The sequence below is a fragment of the Poecilia reticulata genome, linkage group LG5 (assembly GCF_000633615.1).
Source record: "Poecilia reticulata strain Guanapo linkage group LG5, Guppy_female_1.0+MT, whole genome shotgun sequence".
Lineage (NCBI taxonomy): Eukaryota > Metazoa > Chordata > Actinopteri > Cyprinodontiformes > Poeciliidae > Poecilia > Poecilia reticulata.
The window spans coordinates 31,652,986-31,674,042 of NC_024335.1; the positions used below are offsets into that span (position 1 = coordinate 31,652,986).

General features: G+C 40.7%; 1 protein-coding gene across 1 annotated transcript; it reads right to left on the reverse strand.

Moving 5' to 3' along the window:
* Window positions 1–414: 414 nt before the first annotated feature.
* LOC103465577 (kelch-like protein 10) lies at window positions 415–8,752 on the reverse strand. Its single transcript, XM_008410564.1, has 5 exons — window positions 8,512–8,752; window positions 5,793–6,279; window positions 3,513–4,124; window positions 1,587–1,736; window positions 415–874 (listed from the first exon to the last, which is right to left on the reverse strand). Exons 1-5 carry the CDS (start codon window positions 8,661–8,663, stop codon window positions 509–511), a joined length of 1,767 nt encoding a protein of 588 aa, XP_008408786.1. The 5' UTR covers window positions 8,664–8,752; the 3' UTR covers window positions 415–508.
* Between the last annotated feature and the right edge of the window lie 12,305 nt (window positions 8,753–21,057).

The window sequence follows — 21,057 nt, forward strand, 5'->3', positions numbered from 1 at the left end:
CTCCTCAAGGCCTCAGAAAGCGGTCACATACTTGAACATGGAATCAGAAATGTTTGGAAATTGCTCAAAAAAATATTTCCAATTGATAGAAATCTACAATTCTTCTTCCTCTTGGACCTTAACTGTGTTCATTTTACTGACCATTGATTAATTCAATAAGTTTTGTCAAGCAAAGTCATCCGAGTGCGATCGCAATCACAAACGACACTCGTGCCCATGAGTGTATGACAATGTCTGAAAATGGGTGCAAATGACAACTGAGGAGTAAATTCTGAAAAAGGGATTTGCAAGTGCAGCCAGATGGTGCATAGCCTTAAAACAAGTGTGATTTGTTGTTTTAGCTTCGTCTTACCAGCCTCTGAAGTGAAAATATTCATGCAAATATTAGCAAAAGAAAAAAAAGCCTGCTGGACAGTGGTTTGATGCTCTCAATGGTATATTGACAATGCAATCTTACAGTTGTTCCTGTCTTAGATGGCACTGGAGAGAAAGTCTTAATTCGCTAGTTTTAGGAGGAGTCTCCTGAATCCGTTTCGTGGTCGTCCTCTAGGGGCAGCAGGGGCAGGGCGTCACGAGGGATCACGTACTCAGGCATGTTGGGGAGTCCGGCTATCACGCAGCAGCTCACGGCGCTCCGGAAGATCCCCATGCCGCAGACCTCCAACCATTCGTTTCTTGTGGCGTCGTAGCACTCGACATGATAGCTTGTGGTGAAGCCGTTGAAGCCCCCGACCACAAAGAGCCGGTCTTCGACTACTTCAATCCCAAAGTTACTGCGGGTGGTGATCATGGAGGCCACATTTGTCCAGGCGTTAGTCTCAGGATTGTAAGCCTCCGCCGAGCGCAGGCGGCTGTTGCCATCGAAGCCGCCGACCTGTTGGGAGAGAGAGGAACGTGTGCTGGGTCAGGAGGTTCAACTGGGTCGATTCATATTTTAACCTCTGGTGAAAATCAGCTGGTCACAGCAACAAAAGCTGTTGAAAGGACATGTCAGCTATGGTGAAGGATTTTCCTTTCTTTTGGTCTGATCTTCTTCTAAAGACCACGGGGACTTTTTTATACTGCATCTCATCATGAACCCTTTAAAAAGAAGGACATTTTTAATGAGGTTTTGTGAACTCTACCAGTAAGCTTAAAATGCTCCAACACTGGTGCAGTCACACCAGTCCCGTTTAGTCAACTGAACTCTAATGTGAACCAAAAAAGGCAAACTCCGATCCACCTAAAAAACATTTCATTCTTGGCTTGGTTTGAATGCACTTGTCAACGGCGAGCGGACCGGAGACCGCTGCAAAAGCCGGAAATGGACTAGAGTGCATGGCATTCTGGGTAAATACAACCAAATCAAATGCTCTTGTCTAGAGGAAGCAATGTCTCGTGGTCTTTCATCAACGACAAAAGAGAAATCCAACAACCGGTGAAATCCGACGCCTCTTCATCTTTGTTCACATGTCGTGAAGAAGGAAGCTGCTCATGTCGTCTTCAGAGGTTTGTTTGTGTCGCATCCCTCGGTGGTTCTTGGTGGAGCGGCAACAACAACTTCAGCCGCTGTAGCCGGTGAATTTAGAGTTCGTTCTCGCACTCACCGCGTAAACATGACCTGCATATGCGACGACTCCTATTCCGCTGCGCTGGCTGTTCATGGGGGAGATCATTGTCCACTGGTTGGTCTCTGGGCTGTAATATTCAGCTGTCTGCAGGCAGTCGTGTCCATTGAATCCCCCACAAATGTAAATCTAAAGAAAGAAAGGGAAAAAAAGTACAAGGATTCAAGAATGTAAAAGTTGATGATGGGATGAATGAAACTGAATATATATATATATATTTTATTGGCTTGTTTCATTTATATCAACGTTTTCATCTCCTACACTAAACCTAGTTTAAACTCCACCATCAGACCTTCATCATGACGTCTGACTGCAGTCATGTTTGAATCATTACACTGCAAGAAACAATACTTACAGGCAGGAACAATAATAAAATGTTTGCACATGTTTCTTGAGCAAATTAAAATTTTTAGCATCCTCGCAACACAAGTGGGTGTCATTTAACAAAGGAGAGGAAAGTGTGTAAAAACGCTCAGAAAACAACGCAGGGTCATGAGGGTCTTCAAATGCTCATTTGAAGACCCTCATGAAGAGAGCTCCCATTTTCGAGACCTTGAAAAACAATGCTAGTTTTGACATACATGTAATTATTAATCATTTAACGGCACTTTTTTAGGGATCAACTTAAAAGACTTGAGCTACTAATATTTGACTTTGCCTTTTTCCTCAGACTAAGCTGGCTGACGGCAATAAGACATTATCAAGGAGGAACATTTTGGTGTTTTAACCTTATGACCACAGGTCTGAACGGTCGTCGAATTATGTAAAAATATGCAGTCAATAAGTCATACTGCCCTTTTTCCAAGACAACCTAAACTTTAATTTTCCATCACTTATTTATTAGTTTAAAGGGTAAAACATAAAAACGCATGTCAAATCCCGTGGGCCCTGTCTTGACGGCAATATGAGGGTTGAAAGCTACGAGATGCTGTTTGTAAAGATACAGTGTAAAAAACATTTATCAATATTTTTGGCTTATTTAGCTTGTCGTAAGATTAAAAACAATTGGTATTGATTTTTAAGAATTATGGTTACATAATAATGTTTAGTGTGAATTCTCACACTAAATATCTAATTCACAAGCTAAATATTTAGCTTGCAAATTAAATATTTAATTAGGAATTACATTTTTACTTTGCAATCTAAACATTTAGTTCCCAACTAAATGTTAAAAAATTAGCTTAACTGAAAAGTTAGGTAAAAGTGACCATTATCACTAGTAGTCTACATTAACCACATTTTAATAAAAGTCAGATGTTTTTTTATTCCTAAAAATGTGTGTATAAGAGCCACTGTTTTGGTAAATCAGCCTTTAGAAGATACTGTTTTTGTGAGCAGAGAGAGTAAAGCACATCGATTCATTGGCATAATCGATATAATAATTTGTGAATGACATCTTGACCTTTAAACTTTATTTCAGACAAACATGAAATCTCAGTGATGACCTGTGGAAGCTGTGAATCTCTTTCAGATTACTTTGGTACTGAATGATGGACATGATTTAATCAATTTCAATCTGGCAGAACGGTAAACGCACTTTAAAGACGTGAGAAGACTTGATGATCCCCAAAGGCCACTGAATTCAGCTATGCGCAACAATTTTTTTCACTATAATTTTTTTTTTTTTAAATGTTTTACAGGTTCAATCAAGGGGAGACGAGGAAGGCAACAATGTGACAGCAGCCTAAAAAATGCAAAAAACAAACAACAGGTTTGCAGAAATGACCAACTAGTAGCTGCCATTTAACATGTTCATGATTACTTTTCCGGTAAACTACTAAGACAACAATAACCATTTTTATCTTAAGTTCACTTAACGGTGCTCTGCTTGTACAGATAAACACCAGTGGCTAACAGAACCTAAGACAAATAAATGTGTTTTATTGCAGTTTTCATTCCACTCACCTTATTGTTGAGGGTGGTGCAGTTCGCGTCACTCCTTTGCTCGTGCATGGGAGCAATCAAAGTCCACTGGTTGAGCTCTGGCCGATAGTACTCAGCTGTGCTTAGTCTCATGTGTCCATCATAGCCTCCTATGGCGTAGATGTAGCCGTTCAGCACTGTGACGCTAACGTAGCATCGTTGGTAGTACATGGGAGCCACCTCGTGCCAGTTGCCCTTGATGGGGTCAAACTTGCGCACGCTGTTGAAATGCTCCAGCCTGTCAAAGCCGCCGATGCAGTAGACAAAGTTGTTGAGGAAGATGGTGCCGTGGTAGGCACGAGGACGCTCCGTGTTGTTGGTCACGTTGATCCAGCAGTCGGCACGGACGTCGTACGCCTCGATGCCGTTGGTGGGACCACCGCCACTCCAGCCGCCGATGGCCAGTAGGATGCCAGTCGGCAACCGAGGGCGGGCCAGGGGGTTGCAGACGCCGGTCAGATAAGGCCTGATTGAGAGCAGCTGGGTTATAGTCTTGGTGGCTTCAGAGAGGAGAGAGAGACACGATCCTTGCGTCAGCGTATTGGGCAGCACTTTGTCTCTGATGTACTCTACGTCCAACAGGGCCAGCCGGATCTACAGAGAGATGACAAGACAGAGTCTGTGCACAGAATCGAATTGATTTCACTTGATTTCATCAGTGATCCAGATTGAATTATATTTTAGTGAATGGGGTACACACGTTTGGTTCCCATTGAAACACTAAATCCGTTAGCGCAGGTTATAAGTTGAAAATTGTGAACTATTTTACTGGATGTGAAAGCAGACGTGTACATGACAAGTGTATAGTTCATGCATGTAATGTTTTGCGAGTTTCCTTGTTTTAACAGCAGTATGTGCCATTTGTATAGACTGAAATTAATCACACTCAGTGCAGTCCTTCTCAGAGCAAGAACCACACAATCAGGCATCACCAACCAGCTGAATTTACACGTCAACATACAGAAAAAAATATATTTCTACCAACAGATGATATCTGACTGTATAATATCTTATTTAACCCTCACATCTCCTCTCCACACCAGCAATAAAAGTATGGTCACTTATTAGATTAACTATAACTAAACTGTGGACAGAACAATTTTCTGCAATTTCAATGAAAAACAGCAACAACAGAAAAAAAAATAGGTGGCATGATTAAAAGAAATTGTAAGGATAAAATATAATAAGAAAGTAACTGGTGAAATGCTTGATTCTAATGATATTTCCAGTATTTCAAAAAGAAAATTTTTGTATTTCTATGTTTTAGGTATAGGACGGGTCCAAGAACTTCCTTACTTGTTCACTAAATAACAAGTAAGGGAACTAAACCAGGAACTAAAACTCCCAGCAAAATGAAGCATGCTTTTCTTCTGGTTATACTTAAGAAGTCCACAGGAAAGTTTGGCTATAATTTATAACTACAGTAAACATTGTCTTGTTCTTATCTTGATCTTCAAAGATCGCTGGGAAGATCGCAAGTATACGAATGTCTGCATTGCGTTTGCAGGCAGTGTGCTTCAGCGGCTCTGAACGACGTGCAACAATATTTAACAGAGGCAGGAGGCCAAGTAGCTGTAGGTTAAATCTTTTCTTTGTTTTTAGCTAAAGCATTAAGAGGCTCACCTGAAACTGCAGTTTCTGTTTGACAGGTTTTTGATGCAACAAACACCATCCTGGAGTTTGCAGAACAGAATGGTTTTAAGGTGAAACCTGCTCTCTGGCTCTCTTCAGAGAACCTGCTCTTTTGGGTCTCAATTTATCATCATCTGTGCTTTTGCTTCACTTTGCAAACATGAATGTTTTGTATGGTAGTAAATTATTTTGCATTTTCCTGGTTACAAAAGCAGGCATTCCCACTTCCCACAGGGCGGAGCCACTGAGAGTGAGAGCTGAGCAGCGAAAGGAACAAAAAAAGCAAAGCTTAAGTGTTTCCACTGGACTGGAGATCATTCAGTTTGAGTCATATGCACCACTCTGCATTACAGACAGGACGGCAGAATATATGCCAAGTTATACTCAGCCACAGAGAAACAAATACTTCATTAATATCACTCTTATTTCTATCAATCGTACACTTTTTATCTCCATCTAAAGGTGCAACATGTGAAAGTGAAGGGAAAATAAAGAACACATTCAATCTATTAGAATATTATTGAAAAGCCCATTTATTTTCGTAACTTTACCACTAAGTGAAACAGAATATATAGAATAACTATACATATGTTTGACCGCCTTAAGCTACTAACTAGTTAACTACCGTACCTTAGAAAAGAGAGCAGGGAAGTGCGTCTCTCGCTCTTCGAGAGAATGACTGGTCCACCTTAAAATGGCCTCATACACCATCCTCTCCTTTTTTACAATCAAGTTGTCTGTTTCGATGATGTCGGCGAGCTCCCCGGCAGAGAGCAGCAGGAACTCATCACACAGGGCGACGGATTCGAAGTGCTTCAGAATGTAGCAGTAGATCTTGAAGTGCAGCACGGGTTGCGGGCAGACGGTCGTCGTGTACCTCCACATCCCGATGCAGTTGTCTGGGTTGATCAGGTCCTCGATGAAGATGCAGCAGGCGTGCACCACTTCGGACGCGCACAGCAGGTTGGCCGTCAGGAGCAGCTGCTGCACGTTGCCCTCTGTGATGGTGAGGGAGTTGGTGTACGCGTATTCAAGTATGAGCCCCATGACTTCCGCGGATATGCCTGGTATGTGAAAAATCTCCTGGTCCAGGCTGCAACTCCGCGTGAAGAGTTCGCTGAGGAGGAGGCAGGGCAGAGGATCATATTTTACCTTCGTTCAATCATAACTCTTTAAAAATATATACATAAACACAGTAAAAAAAAAAAAATAAGTAGATAAGAACAGATACTACTAAAGCTAATCAACTTGTGGTTATTCCTTAAACTGACAAAAACCTTTGAGATCTAAGACGGCATTGAAATTGTTACCTTATTATAACTTTATGTGTTATAAAAGTGGCAGGAAAAGGTTTTTGTGACATATTTGTGGTGACTGAGACGATCTGTGAAAACATCGATCTCCTGCTCCTCCTCTCTGAGCTACAATACCGATCTGCACAAATTCCAACATCCCCTTCAAAAACAACTAATCAGAGCCGGGCGGCTGTCCCTGTAACGTTTGGTAACTGGGATCGGTGTGCCTGCACTGAAACTGTTGTTTTGTACACAATGCCTTGAGACGACATTTGTTGTAAATCGGTGCCATGTAAACAAACTGAACCGAACTGAATTGAATCTGGGACTTCAGCAAAAACACTCAACCTGGTAAAGGGGAAGAAAAAAAAAAGAAGGAGAAGCAGAGGAACATTGATATTTGATATGCGGTTGAAGAATCAGAGAGTCAAAGATTTTCCATGCTCAATGCCCAAATGTATCGTAAACTCTGGGGAAAAAAACAAAAAAAAATACTCTCAAAGACTAGAAACACCCCAAGAATAAAACACCCAAAACACAAACTCGGTGTGTCTTCACAGTCCAGCACAGCAAGGCATGTTCTATTCACAAAGAACCGGCGAAAAGTTTCCTAGATGTGCTGGTGGAGACAAACCCCAGAAGACCTGCCGCTGTAATTTTAATAAAGTGTGGCTCTTGAAAGGATTGACTCAGAGGGGCCTTCATACAAATGGATGAAGCGCTTTTCAGAGTTTCACAATCCAAAAGCCAAAGTTCATATTCTTTATAGTTCAAAGCTGTTCACCGCTTTGTACGTGCGAAAGCTGAAAATATCTTTACAAGAAGCACTAAGTCGCATTCATGTTACGATTCCTTTTATAGAAGTACGTGATATTTCAAACTGTTTCATTTGTGCCAGTGCTCGGCCCCCCATTTGCAAGCAAATTTTTGAAATTAGTTGAAATTTGATGAGAGCAGTGGGAAACAGAAACAAAATGCAAAAAAAAAATTCAACGCTATGTAGGTCAAAAAACAGTGATGTCAAGTTTTCTGAAATCCCTGTATGTGAAATCCATTCTGGATTAATCACATCTGCTTCAAAATGCCTGATAAAACTGATTTGACAACCGGTTAACGTTCAGTTTATTGAAAACTGGTCAGTTGACGCAGTTTTCAATAAACTGACCAGTTTATTGGTCAGTTTATTGACCAATAAACTGACTGCGCCTAAATGCACAATGTACATATTTAGGTGACAGGAAGAAACAAATGGAGTACCTGCTGATATCAACATCAATTAACCCGGTAATATTAACCTAATCTTTTATCAGTCCTTCTGCATTACTATTTATTTCGTTTTGCTTAGGAAAAATATATATATCGTTGTTTTCTTCTTGTGTCTTGGGGAGTGACTCCTCGTGTGTAAAAATGCCACGCAGTGACACAAACAAGCAAGCAAGGGAGGGAGGAGAGATTGCAGATGTACAGTTTGCAACTTCCTTGAGCAAAATCACGCGGGCCAGCTCAAAACTGACCGTCTGAGTCGGTCATCGGGGAAGCAAGACGAAATCCAGTCTAAATGCAGTGTGTCGCCAGACACAGACGTGGTTAAACCCTTCTAACATCTCCGCTTCTTTCTCTTTTGTTGAAGCTGGTGTTTGACACATTTCTGTTCCTCGGGAAATCTACAATCATCTCCTTTGTTTTGTTTGCAGACGAGAACACCGGACAGCTGCGGAGCGTGAACTGGAAGTCTGAGAAGTTTACGGCTTTTGAGATATTGATCAACTGGTTTAGATTTTAAAAATAAATTAATACATTTATTTGAGTAGGTAAAGAAAAAAAAAAAAAAGCCTCGTTGCTATGGTTATTGATCACCACAACTGGTCGGAGTAACATGTCGAGCAGAAAAACAAGGACGAAACAAAAGGAATAAACCGTCGCAGTGCTACTCCGACAAGCTGCCGCCTTCTTCTGCGCAATTCTGTCCTACTTAAATCCCCATCTGAACCAAAACATTGGCCCCTTTCCCAGCTAATTAAAACATAACAAGTCATGTGACTTGCCCAACTTACCAGAAATACGGAGTGCAGTTGCAGAGGATGATCTTGTGAACTGGGAACCCGACGCCCTCGGCTATGATGACAGCATCAGTCAACTTTCCCGCCAAGCGGAGCTGGTTGTACACCGAGTCCTGCTCGTTTGAATGCTGGACTTTGTCGTTCATTTTGAACTTTGGAAGAAATTAGAAACATGATCTCTGATTCGGTTGCTATGCAATCACAGTAGCTTGGTGGAACTACCTCAGAAACTGAAAAAAAGGGAAAGTTTGAAAAATGTTTACCTTCAAAATCCAACTCAGGCCTCTGACTGTCACAGCAGTGTTGACGCGCGGTGTCGGCGGATTTGAGAGAAATCGGACGAATAAATTACTCAGGATATATGTATGTATATACATACATATGTATAACTTTTATTTTTATTTATTCATTTATTTATTTTAGCTGTGCCACTGCAATTTTTATTGACCAGGTCTGGCAAATCCTGTAGAATGTTTCTGCTAAACTCAGAACCAAAATGAACAAAACAATTTAAATTTAAATGTAGATTTACTGAATGTAATGTCTTTGTGGTCTGATATGTCTTTGTTCTTTCTGCTTCTGTTTTACTTTTTTTTTGTTACCCAGTTTCCATTTTCAGAAGGCAATCCAAAGAGCTTAACATCAATTTAAAGGGAAAGACTAAAAATTGTACGTTTTCTTTAAAACAAAGCTTTTCAAAATAAAAAAAAAATCCCTATTTAACTGGCTCCTCAGCATGCACATTTACATTTAAACTTCCTATCAATCATATTGATCAGTGATCAGTCTGTTTTTCTTTTTCTATCCAACACTAAAGATAGAAACTGCCTGCTAAATGCCACAAAACACCGAGTCAGCAGTTCTCTGATAACCTGATGGGTTCAAATGGCTCAAACTGGACGAGCAACTCAGAAATGCATTTCAGCCCAAGACAGTTTAGTGATTCAAATAGCAGAATTTTAATGTTTGTCTTTTTTATAAACTCCAATCGTGACTAATTTTACTCATTTACATCAAGTATAGCAAAATTAGTATATATTAGACTTATAAAAAAAAATATATATATATATATATAACAACTCCAGCCTCAAAAACATCACAGCAGTTTGACGCCAACACTGTTTTACAAATCCCGGCACCACTTCTACGTTTCCCATCGGCTCTTATTTACACAAAAAGCCGGTGATTATTTACGTGGAAAATGGAGGTGGGAGGCGTTGCGCCACCCGTGAGCTTCACTTGCCGAGACAGAAGCGAATACATAAGTTATTTGTTTTGTTCTGTTTGAAGCCTGCTCGTCTCCAGATGAAACAAAGCGTTCAGGCTTCACTTCGTTCCCCCACACGGACCGATAGTCTCCGTTGCATTTGCATTCATTCCCGTTTCTTTTTCTGAGAAAACAACAGGTTGGAGTGCTTCTCGTCGTGTGCTAGATTTTTTGTTGTCATTATTATTAGTAGTATTTAACTCACTTTTATTATTGTTACTCATCCGTACTCTGGGAACAGATGCTGCCTGACAGACTTTGACGACATTTCTTAACAGGAGGACTACAAGTGAAACCTAATCTTACAAAGTTAATCATGCAAAGAATATCCAAGCTGTTTTTTTTTATATGGTAAAAGTGCCTATTTATGCCTTTTGAACTTTTTACATTATACAATCTGACAACCACTGTGGTTTGATGTGACAGGCTCAACAAATAAAGCACACAATTGTAAAGAACACAGAAGTATTGCTAGTTTTGACACGTTTTTAGTAAAAACCTGTCGTTTATGGTGAGACCCTTTCACTCTGATTCCCTGAAGTCATCCAATTAGTAAACGCACGTCCACCAGTGGGGAATTTAAGCTGAGGATAAACAGCTGCTCTTATGTTTTGCGAGGGCCTCGGAGGTTTGTTAATGAACACGAGAGAACAAACAGCAATCGGGAAAGGTTTCGGGTTCAGGTTTTATGGATGTTCAGTTCATCATGTAAAGACTGAGAAGAGTTCGGAACAACTGCAATCCTAACAAAACACCAACTTGTCCTGACCGGGCAAGAAGAGCGTTAATCACAACAGCAGCCAGGTTAGAATCAAATCTTTATGGAAAAGTAGCAAGCAGATCGTTTCTGCTGAATGATGGTCATGAGACGTCTGATTTGCAGTTTGCAGGGGACGAAGCCAGCATGTTGCTCAGTCAGATCAAGCCAAAACTGAATTCTTTGGCTTTCATGGAAAAACTCTGTGTGGTGGAAAACCAAGACGGACTGTTACACCAAACACGCAGGAAACAAAGTGGTGACGGATTCATGTTCTGGGTGGAGAGGGACACAAAAGCTGGTCAGAGTTGATGGAAAGACGGGTGGAGCTGAAAGGGAATCCTGGAAGAAGAACAAAACCCTGGTGAGGTCCGAGGCAAGAGGTTCACCTTCCAGCAGGAAGACGACCTCAAACATAAAGCCAGAGGTAGAACCGAATGAGTCAGATAAAACTATATTCAGGTGCTAGAATGGCCTAGTCAAAGTCAGAACTGGAATCAAATGACAAATCTATGGCAAGACCCGAACATTTTAATTCGTTGACTCTAAAACCAAAGTCTGACTTTGACGGAGCTCTTTGGCAAAAACGGATGAGCAAAAAGATAAATCTCCAGATGTGCAAAGCTGGTGCAGACACACACACCAAAACCGGAGGCGGCAATTAAAGACGTTGTTGCGGGAAGGACAAACTGGTGCACAAACATACATGCTAGACATTTTGTGGTAAATTTAATATGAAATTCTGGCATACTTCCTCTTCCAATTCAAATTAATTTCTATTGATTTATCAGAAACCTCGATAAAACTGATTGAAGTTTGTGGTTGTAATGTGACAAAATGTTAAAAAGCACCCAGAAGTATATTACAACAGTGCTATTTGTTCTTAATATATATGCGTGTGCGTGAGTGCGTGCGTGCGTGCGTGCGTGCGTGCGTGCGTGCGTGTGTGTGTGTGAACCTAGTTTTTAATTCCTTGTGGGGATCTCTTTGTGTTTACAGTGTGGGGTTGCGGGGGCCACTGCTCCCTGTGGGGACATTTCCTTGGTCTCCATAAGGGAGAATGCAGTTTTTGGCTTAGGGGTTTAGGTATGTGATGGTTAAGGTTAGGGTAAAGGTTAGGCTGTAGAAAATGAATGGAAGTCAATGTAAAGTCCCCACAAGTCATGAAAACACGACTGTGTGTGTGCGTGTATTTAAAGTCTGTCTCCCATAAGGGGAAAAAAAACATCTTCCACTATCTAGGAAGTGCCTCCAGTGTCTGCTCAGTGTCATTATGTTTTAAAAGAGATGAAATATTAAATTGCATGTAAGAGATCTTCTTACATGACTTTCTGTTGTTACCTCAATAAATCATCATCATTAATCTTCCACTGACGAACAGTGCCGACTGTTGCAGAGTGAGCCTCTCCAGAGATGACGTTAATGACTTCAACTGAGGAAAATGTAGCTGTCATCAATACACGCCCCCATGAGGAGTAAACACACACACACACACACACACACTTGTCAGGTTTTTTTTTTTTAAACTTCTTGTCAGAAGCCTTTTTATGTGTATTGATTGCATATTTTGGGCTGTTTATAAACTCCTTCAGCTGCTGCCACTAATGTTGCCTCATCTCTTAAAGATTAAGAGATGAGGAGCTTTTTTTTTTTTTTCTGGGAGTCAATCTCAGCAAAATTCAGTACAAGATGATGCAAGTATTTTGGAGTTTTCTTCCTTCTCCTTCAGTTTTCTTGCCTTTTTAGATAAATACAATTTAATCACTTCAGCGCCGAGGCGAGACTTAAAAATTGATACGTTGCAAATCATTGGCAGTAATTGCATGTTTGCAGAAAATGGCTCTGGTGACATTTGAGCATGTCCCAGCGTGGCATTAAGCGAACCTTAAACTGCATCGATCACCAGGAAGCGCATTAGAGCCAAACCCGCGCACCTACATTACATGGACTACATAAAAAGACATCAGCTCAAACCCGGTTCGGTTAATGAGCTCGTAAAACCGGCCGGATGTACACTCAAGTCATAAAAAGGAAAAAGAAAAAACTGAAAAAAGTTTGGTGAAGTTATTATCCACACTGAAAACAAAAGGTAAATTACACTTTATCTCCTCTGTGTTTTTCTTTTCCGAGAGCCAATACGGAGACTGCTGACAAAGCAGCGGCTCCGTGCAGCAGCAGCAGCAGCAGCAGCATAATCGATGGATGGAAATTCACGAGGACCAGTGAGCAGCGGCGTGAAACTGTAGCCACATCACACTGCTTCTAAAAAAAATAAAAAATAAAAAAATCTGTCGGTTAGGAAAATGTAGAAAAGATTGATTATCAGGCTTCTACGAGCCACTCGGTGCTGTACTCAAACAACTGGAATCAATAAGTCATGCTGCGAACAGAAACATTCAGTCTTCTTTTTCAGGTTGGTTCTGGGAGGGGGAAAAAAAAAAAAAAGTGTAATCGCAGCTTCAAAACGCATGTGGTGTGTGTGCGCAAGAGGGCAAAGTCTCAGGTGCAAACCAGCCTTAGGAACTTTGTGATCTATGACTAGTTTATTCCAACTCCTGAAGGCTGACTTAATGTATTCAGATTCTTTTTTTTTTTTTTTGTGATGCTTCCAAACAATTTCCCTTTTTTTTGTCTCCTGCAGGGGCCTTGAGAGTTTGGATGGAGCTCAGAGCTGCTCTCCAGGTTTTAGGTTATCTCATACATATCGCAGTTCTGCACATGAATGCACTTCAGTCCCCAATAGACGCGCCGTGTTTTCACCAACAGCTGAGTTCAATCAACTTAAACAATGAGCAGGGGCAATTACTGATGGTTCTGGGGGCATTGCATGACAATGGAGGAGTCTGCTTTGAAAGCGTAAAACATCTTTCTTTTTTTTTCTTCCAACAGCAGCACCAACCTAAATAAAAATAGTCTCATGTTTTTGATGCAACTTCGGCTCATTATATCGTGTTTTTTTTTTCTTTCTTTCTTTCTCCAACAACAACTGCTGCATCCTTCGACAAAACAAAACAATGTTCTGAGGTGATGCAAAAACAGGAAAATAAAGCTGCCAATCCAGGCAGCAATGTTTCTTTTCTTTTTTTCTTTTTTTTTTTTTTCCTGCTCACAGACATAAACAAAACGCTCCTGGTCCTGATGTTGATATTGAAATACACTGCAGTAGTGGTATTACAAATCAGATGGAATACATCTGACATGAAAGTTTAGACCTTCTTGTTTTAAGTCTTGGTTTGCCTCATTGATTTAGTTGAATGCCACGTTAGGAATTTGATTATTTAGTTATTATTAAAACTTTTTAGAGATTTTTGTTTTGCCTTCTCTGGTTTTTGAGCTGATCCAAAGCAATAAATCAACCCACTTTTAGTTTTGCTCCGAAGGTTTTTGAGTAACATATTTTCCATAGGGGCAGTAAAATGCGTTTTCTAGGTCCATCATTTAATTTTATAGCATAATCAGTATGTTACCTTCACTTGTTATAAAAATGCACTATATATCAAATATGACTTAATTTACTTCCTTGTTTAACGCCTTGAAATTAGGTCTCTGTCTCTTTAAGTAACTCCTCCTTCAGGAAGTCGCCCCAACGTGGCTCCTCTCCTCCTCCGGAGAGCTACAGCAGCAGACGGCGCGGCTCCCTAAATCACCTCTTACGCAAAAAATTCACATTGAACCTCAAGCGGCCTGGACTCTGTGCATCTCCACTTTTCTTTGAAAATGAATTTTAAATGAAATGGACATTTATTTTGATATGAGAAGAGAACAGCATTGCAGTCTTTGTTTCTCCTGATATTTCACTGTGCGCATAATGGATTAATAACATATTAGGATTTTTTTTTTTGGTTTGTTTATTGAAATACAGAAATGAAAGAACCATCCAATCATATTATTCACTGAGACGCACCTGCGTGTCGTTTTCAGTCATAATTTAACGCCATGATTTTAATATGTGGCTGCTGACAATTCTCAATTAAAAGCAATTGTTGATTCTCAGTTTTACTGGTTGTGGACACAACCAGTAAAAAATTGCCGTGCCTTTCCTGACTCCACTGAGTCTGGATTGTAAGTAAACACGTCACACATGACTACCAAACCAAATCAATTTAAAAAATTTATTATTTGAAGGATGAAAATACTTTCATAGAATTACATCAAACTTTGTTCCACAGAAATGGTTTGCTTCTTCCTCATTGCCCTTCCACCAAAAACACCACGCAGTCAAAACGCTTACACACATTATAGATCATAGTATCCATTCCCCCTCAGTTTTTCAGATGTCGTCGCGTTGCAAAAACAAACTTAAATGCAGGACCGCCATGCGCAGTTTTAAAAATGTTTCAAATTAAAAGGTGAAAAAGGGTCCCGCGTGACAAAATTCAGATCAAATCCACTACAGCAATTCAGAAATTATAGCAAACCAAATCAACCTGCGTGCAATCTGAGCTCGGCGTAAACCCGGCTGTTCTGAGAAAGCCTCAGAGGTTTGCTGGAGAATATTGATGAACAAACGGCATCATGGAGACCAACAAGCACCGCAGACAAGTTAGGGAAAACCTTAAAGCAGAGCCTGGAGGTAAAACAATATCTCAAGATCTGAACATCTTAAAAGACTCTATCCATGTCAGCATACAAGAAAATATGACAACAAGTAAGCTAGCATCACTGAGATTGAGAATTTACAATTAAAAAATGCCTGAAAATAGATTCTGTTGTCAAAATGTTATGATAGATGAATAATATTTGGTACTTTTCTAGATATAAATTCAACCTAAAGCACAGGTGTCAAACTCAAGGCCCGGCAGCCAAATCTGGACCTCCGCAGCTTTTTATGTGGCCCTTTAGACTCCAAATTACATCAATAAGTTTTTACAGTTTTTCACAAATCTGCAAAATTCACACAAAATCAACAAATCTACACATTTTTTTTTCTGATTTTACTGCAAATATTTTTCCAAAATTGGTCAAAAACATTGAGCTTAAGTGACTGCTGCCTCAGCCGTACTTAAAGTTATCGTCCGTAATCGATACAGCGAAAACGTCACATTCAACATCATACATTAGCACAAATATTGTAAAAAATTCCTTGCAAATATTTCCAAACCATTGCCACAAAATCTGTGATTTTTGATTGCCAAAATAAAAACCTGAAACAATTACAAAATCCTAGAGGAATGGCTATTTGTTGATATTTTAAATTGGTTTTGTCAATATATTCTGGCACAACCGGTCCTTTAAGAACACTCTGATTTTTGATATGGCCCTAAATAAAAATGAGTTTGACACTCCTGGCCTACTCCTGTGTTCAGAACTATAAGATTCTGCACGCAGAATCTTATAGTTCTTGTACCAAATTATAGTTTGATGCGTTCCAAGAAGGAAGTGGGAATGAAAATCTCAATCTCCTGATTACGAGTAGGTCTGCTGTTCCTGCTGTGCCACAGCTGTAGCCATTTCAGCTCGAGTCTCAGCCTCTCTCCTATCTCAAGGACAAATCCAAGGTACGAGGAGCCGGGGTCATCCGAAGACCCCGCAATGATGAGCCTGAAGGAGCTTCAATTCAACAGGTACAAAACAAATTCCTGACTGGAGTACTCATGGTCACGAGATGGAGCGCAGAAAACTGCTCCCTCATTCCCAGAAAACTGCTTTCACATTATTTAGACTCCGTGGGAGAAAAGGCCACAATGAAAGGGGTTTCTGCTTTCATACCACATCTGATAGCCACATTGGCAGAGAAGAAGAAAATGAGACAAAAAACCCTCAAAAGTGGGTGAGAAAAATCACATACTATAAATTGCTAGTTGAAAAATGTAATTTTTTTTACTCCTACAGAAAACAGAGTCCAGGAGGAACCAGGGAGTCTATCAGTGAAGCATAAAGAAAACCAGGGCTACAATGATGCTGCAGTGATCAGTATGGTACATTCAAGTAAAAAAAAACTAACAGTTTAATATTTCCATCCATCCATCCATTTTCTGTACACCCTTGTCCCTCAGTGGGGTCAGGAGGGTTGCTGGTGCCTATCTCCAGCTAACGTTCCGGGCCAGAGGCAGGGTTCACCCTGGACAGGTTGCCAGTCTGTCGCAGGGCAACACAGAGATGGACAGGACACACAACCATGCACACACACATTCACACCTAGGGGCAATTTGGAGAGGCAAATTAACCTGATGGTCATGTTTTTGGACTGTGGGAAGAAACCAGAGTACTCGGAGAAAACCCACGCATGCACAGGGAGAACATGCAAATTCCATGCAGAAAGACTGGGAATCAAACCCAGAACCTTCTTGCTGCAAGGCAACAGCTCTACCAACTGCACCACTGTGCAGCCCCCGTTTGTGTCCACAAACTTGGCTAAATAAATTTATTCAGATTTTTTTCCCCCAGATATTTCTAACACTCCATCACCAAAATACGTATTTATACGCAAAACTAGCTGGGGAAAATTACCTGATGCTCAGAAAATAAAGAAAAAAAGAATACATTCAGCCTACTGGTGTAATGAGCTGTGTAATCTGATCCCTGACAGTTTAATACTTGTAAAGCTAAAACGGCTCAAATCTAGTCAAAACTCTGAACCCCCCCAATAAATCCAGGAGATTAATTCTCAATCTAAGAATGTGTGCATGTTCGACAGCATGCACACATTCTTGTGCATGCTGAACTCACCGATGTGCTCAGCAGTCATCATAACAAAAGCAACAAACAAGCAAACACAGAAAGTATTGCTGAATCTGTACTGGCAGATATTTGATGGTGTACAAAGAGAGGTCCCACAACTTAGCAATTCATGCTTTGCCTCTGGGCACAGCAAGTCGTAACATCGCGGACAGATTGCAAACAATTACACTGGCGCTTAAAGACGTTGCATCTGATCTGAGAACAATCCACAGAGAGTCGTTGAAGCAGCTGCTCAGACAGATTTGAAGTTTGTGGGATGTCTTGTTCTGTTTGGAAAGCTCTAGAGAAACTCCTAACTTCATGTCAGGCACAATCCAGTCCAAAACAGTGGTACGGCTGTTGAACTCGCTGAAGCAACTTCTGGTTCAATATCGTGGTCTAGAATTAATTCTTGGTTTATGTTGTAGAAGGAAATTTGAGGCAGTTCTGCAAAACCCTCAGAGGTCAGGAAAGAAAGCAAGGAGACCTGAAGATAGTGTCATCCATTTCACCTCAGCGTAGTCGTGTTTCACGAACTCAGTCGCATGCCGATAGCGTTTCACAAGGCAGACCGCACTTTAAATTAGAGAAATGTCAAAGATTCTAAAAGACTTAATACAATGCAAACTATTAGACTGTAAGTTCTTTTCTTGAGATGCAGGTGGAAATCCTGGAGTGACTGGAAGTTTCTACACCTGTGCAGAACCAGTGTGACGCCTTGATGCCCCTCCCAAACTTGTTGCTGCACACAATTAGTCAGCTAGCCGAAAGACGAATGACACATTTGAGCAGAACAGACTGCCGTACCTAGCATCTTATATGAAATCATAAATCTAATCTTTAACGTGCTTTTTACCTTTTAGATTTAAATTAAAATCAGATCGTTGTGTTATATATTTTTTTATCCATACTTTGATATCATGGTATTTTTTATTCAAGATTATTTTCTATGGTGAGAATCACATCTCAAAACAGTAAGCTAGCATTACATTACATTCGTTGCACTTTAGCAAACAGTAAATGTCATGTAACAGCCAGGGGATACTTTATCTTCTTCTCTTTTTTTCTTTTCTTTTTGCATCGTTAAACAGCTATTAGACGCTAAGCTTAACCAAACCATCCATTACAGTGAATGCAAATAAATGCTACATGTAAAAAAAGAGAAGGAAAGAATTTCAGTCAGAAAGTTTGCTCTCCCAACTTGCGAGCGCCTCGGGCTGCTTTGACAAACCTCAGACACAAGGACTGCTGCAGGAAGCTCAGAGGGATCCACGCTCTTATCTCTGCTTAGACGAAATAATGCAGGCTGGCTGATGCCTTTTGGCTCCTTCTGACTGTCATGCTGAGAGGTTTCCCAGAATCACATATATACCATCCTCCAAGCTCACCTGTGAGAAGACGATTTACATGTACGTAACTTGAAACCGTGACGTTTAAAATTCACGTTATGGTCGTGTTCTCTCTGCATTTTCCAGATTTTAATAAGTTGATGTAACGCTTGGAAAGGAGAAGAAAAAAAAACAAACCACACACACACACACATTTCTGAAGATGGAAAGCTTCACATAAATAAATGTTTTACACTACAACAGCGAACACGATCTCGAACCCAAAGCCGTGGGTCTGAGAAAGCGCGCGCCTTCTCTCCCCGGCCGACTCCGAAACTGGCCTGCAGGGACTTCGCTTCGGGATTTACGAGGCGGAGAGCTCATTGTGTGCCAAAAACCGGAGAGGGTTTAAGATGAAAGATCAGCAGATTGCAGAAAGTTGCAGCATGAAAAGGAGAAGCTCAGAATAATTCGGGCCCTTTCAAGCAAAAAATTTCCACTAGGTCCTGCTGAGCCATACACCGGGACAGATGATCTGGATAAGTTCATATGACGGAGGGTGACAGAGGGCATGGAAAACACTTTGTGTCTATTCTGAGAGGCGTCCAGAATCACTGAGAGGAGAGGAGGAAGGATCGGCGATAGAGAGGGAAAAGGCAGCATAAAAAGCACAGCAGATGATCGCAACCATATTCAAGTAGCGTCAGCAGAAAATATCAACCTTATTTTATTAAAGAATGTTTTTATTCACAGTCCTGACTGGGATCGATATATTGGCATTCAATATATCGCTCTAATTAAATCAATGACATGTTTTTAATAGAAGTATTTTTTTCGGTGTGGTGAAAAGCTTACTATCATGTGTAAGGATTGTAACAGTATTATGTAAAATAATTTTTTTTAGCTTATGATATTGTCAAAACCATATCTAGAGTGTTGCTTTGATTATTTCATGCACGTTTGAGAAATCCTGTAATCTCCCATGGCAACCATTCAACTGTACAAAACGCCTGGGTGGACCTAGCCCCGCCTTCGAGGCGCTGCTCCTCCTCAGAGCTGCAGTTTCTGAGTTTCCTTCTCACAGAGCAGCCCTCCACCCCTCGACTCCACCACTCGGCTCCTTCAGACTAGCCAGCAGCAGTTAGCAAACACATGCTGCGCTCATAATACGAGCTACTTCTCAGCAAAACGCCTGTCACAAATGTTAAGGTGTTTATAGGAGGAGCCATGTTGTGATGACTTCCTGAAGACGGAGTTTCACAAACAGCAGGAGTTTTTAAAGAGACATGAGCCCAGTTTCAAGGTGAAAATTACCAAGTCATATTTGATATATACAGCATTTTTTTCAACAATTGAAAGTAACATAGTTACTTGATTGGTCTATGAAATGGCACTATGTAACTGGAGGAAAATACATAGTACCGCCCCTTTAAGAAAAAAATCCCCTTTTCAGTATCATAGTAACCACTCTTGAAGATATAGTGTTCTTTATGGTAAAGATAACAAAAATATATGGCTGCCTACATTGTGACAAAAGCGTTTAGCAGTAGCAATCCACCAGCCATTTAGAAAAGATAATTCAAACATTGCATCCCTGAATAGCAAAACAGCACACAACACAGCATTCAGTGAAAGGATTCAGTCCGTTCTGAAATATGCACATTAGACTCAACTGTGCGATTAATTAGAAAAGGCAGTTCCTCACACTGGAAGCATGGATTTTCAGTGTAAACAAGGATCCGATACGTGCAAATACATCCTGCAGCAGCGTCTTTGTTTCTTTCCTGTGTTTTGCATCATTCTGACTCCATGTAGCCGTCTGCTAGCTGGTCATTTCCCCACATTAACATGTGCTGTGGTAGGACTGGTGCAGATTTGGTAAGGAAACAGCGTAACGGATCCATCACTAGGTTACTAATATTTAAACTTTTAATAATATATTGTACACTTAAATTATTGTATTTAAACCTTGAGCAAAGGCAACGTTTTCCTCCTAATCGTCCTTCCAGATCTGACTGCAGCAACTGTGCAACGTCTGGTCCGTTCCAGGCAACAGATTTTAACTGCTATCCGTCTGTTCAGACAAATTGTAACTAAGCCAGGGCGATTACCTTAGCAATGGGTGACAAGAGCAGCGGGGATGCAGCAGAAAGCTTTTTGCAAACTTTTATTCCTCGTGCCTCAAGTACGCATTGAGCAAATTTAGATTTGGTCGACCAAAACCTCCGTTAGAATTTCAATCGGATGCAGAAGCTGTAAACCACTAAGATTGTGTTGAAATGGCCAATCCTATCCAAGATGTCTGACTTCTTCTTTGTTGAAGAGATGTCTGAGCAGGTCTTGGGAAGTTGTGAAAGCGTACCAAATTCACTACCTCTTTGATCAAATCAGGTGAATAAGGAGCATGTTTTGAAAGTGGCTATAACTTTTCAGTTATTAGGCCCGAGCAGCTAAGCGCTGCGAAGGCCTATTGTAATCGTGCTGTTTATTAGGCCCGAGCAGCTAAGCGCTGCGAAGGCCTATTGTAA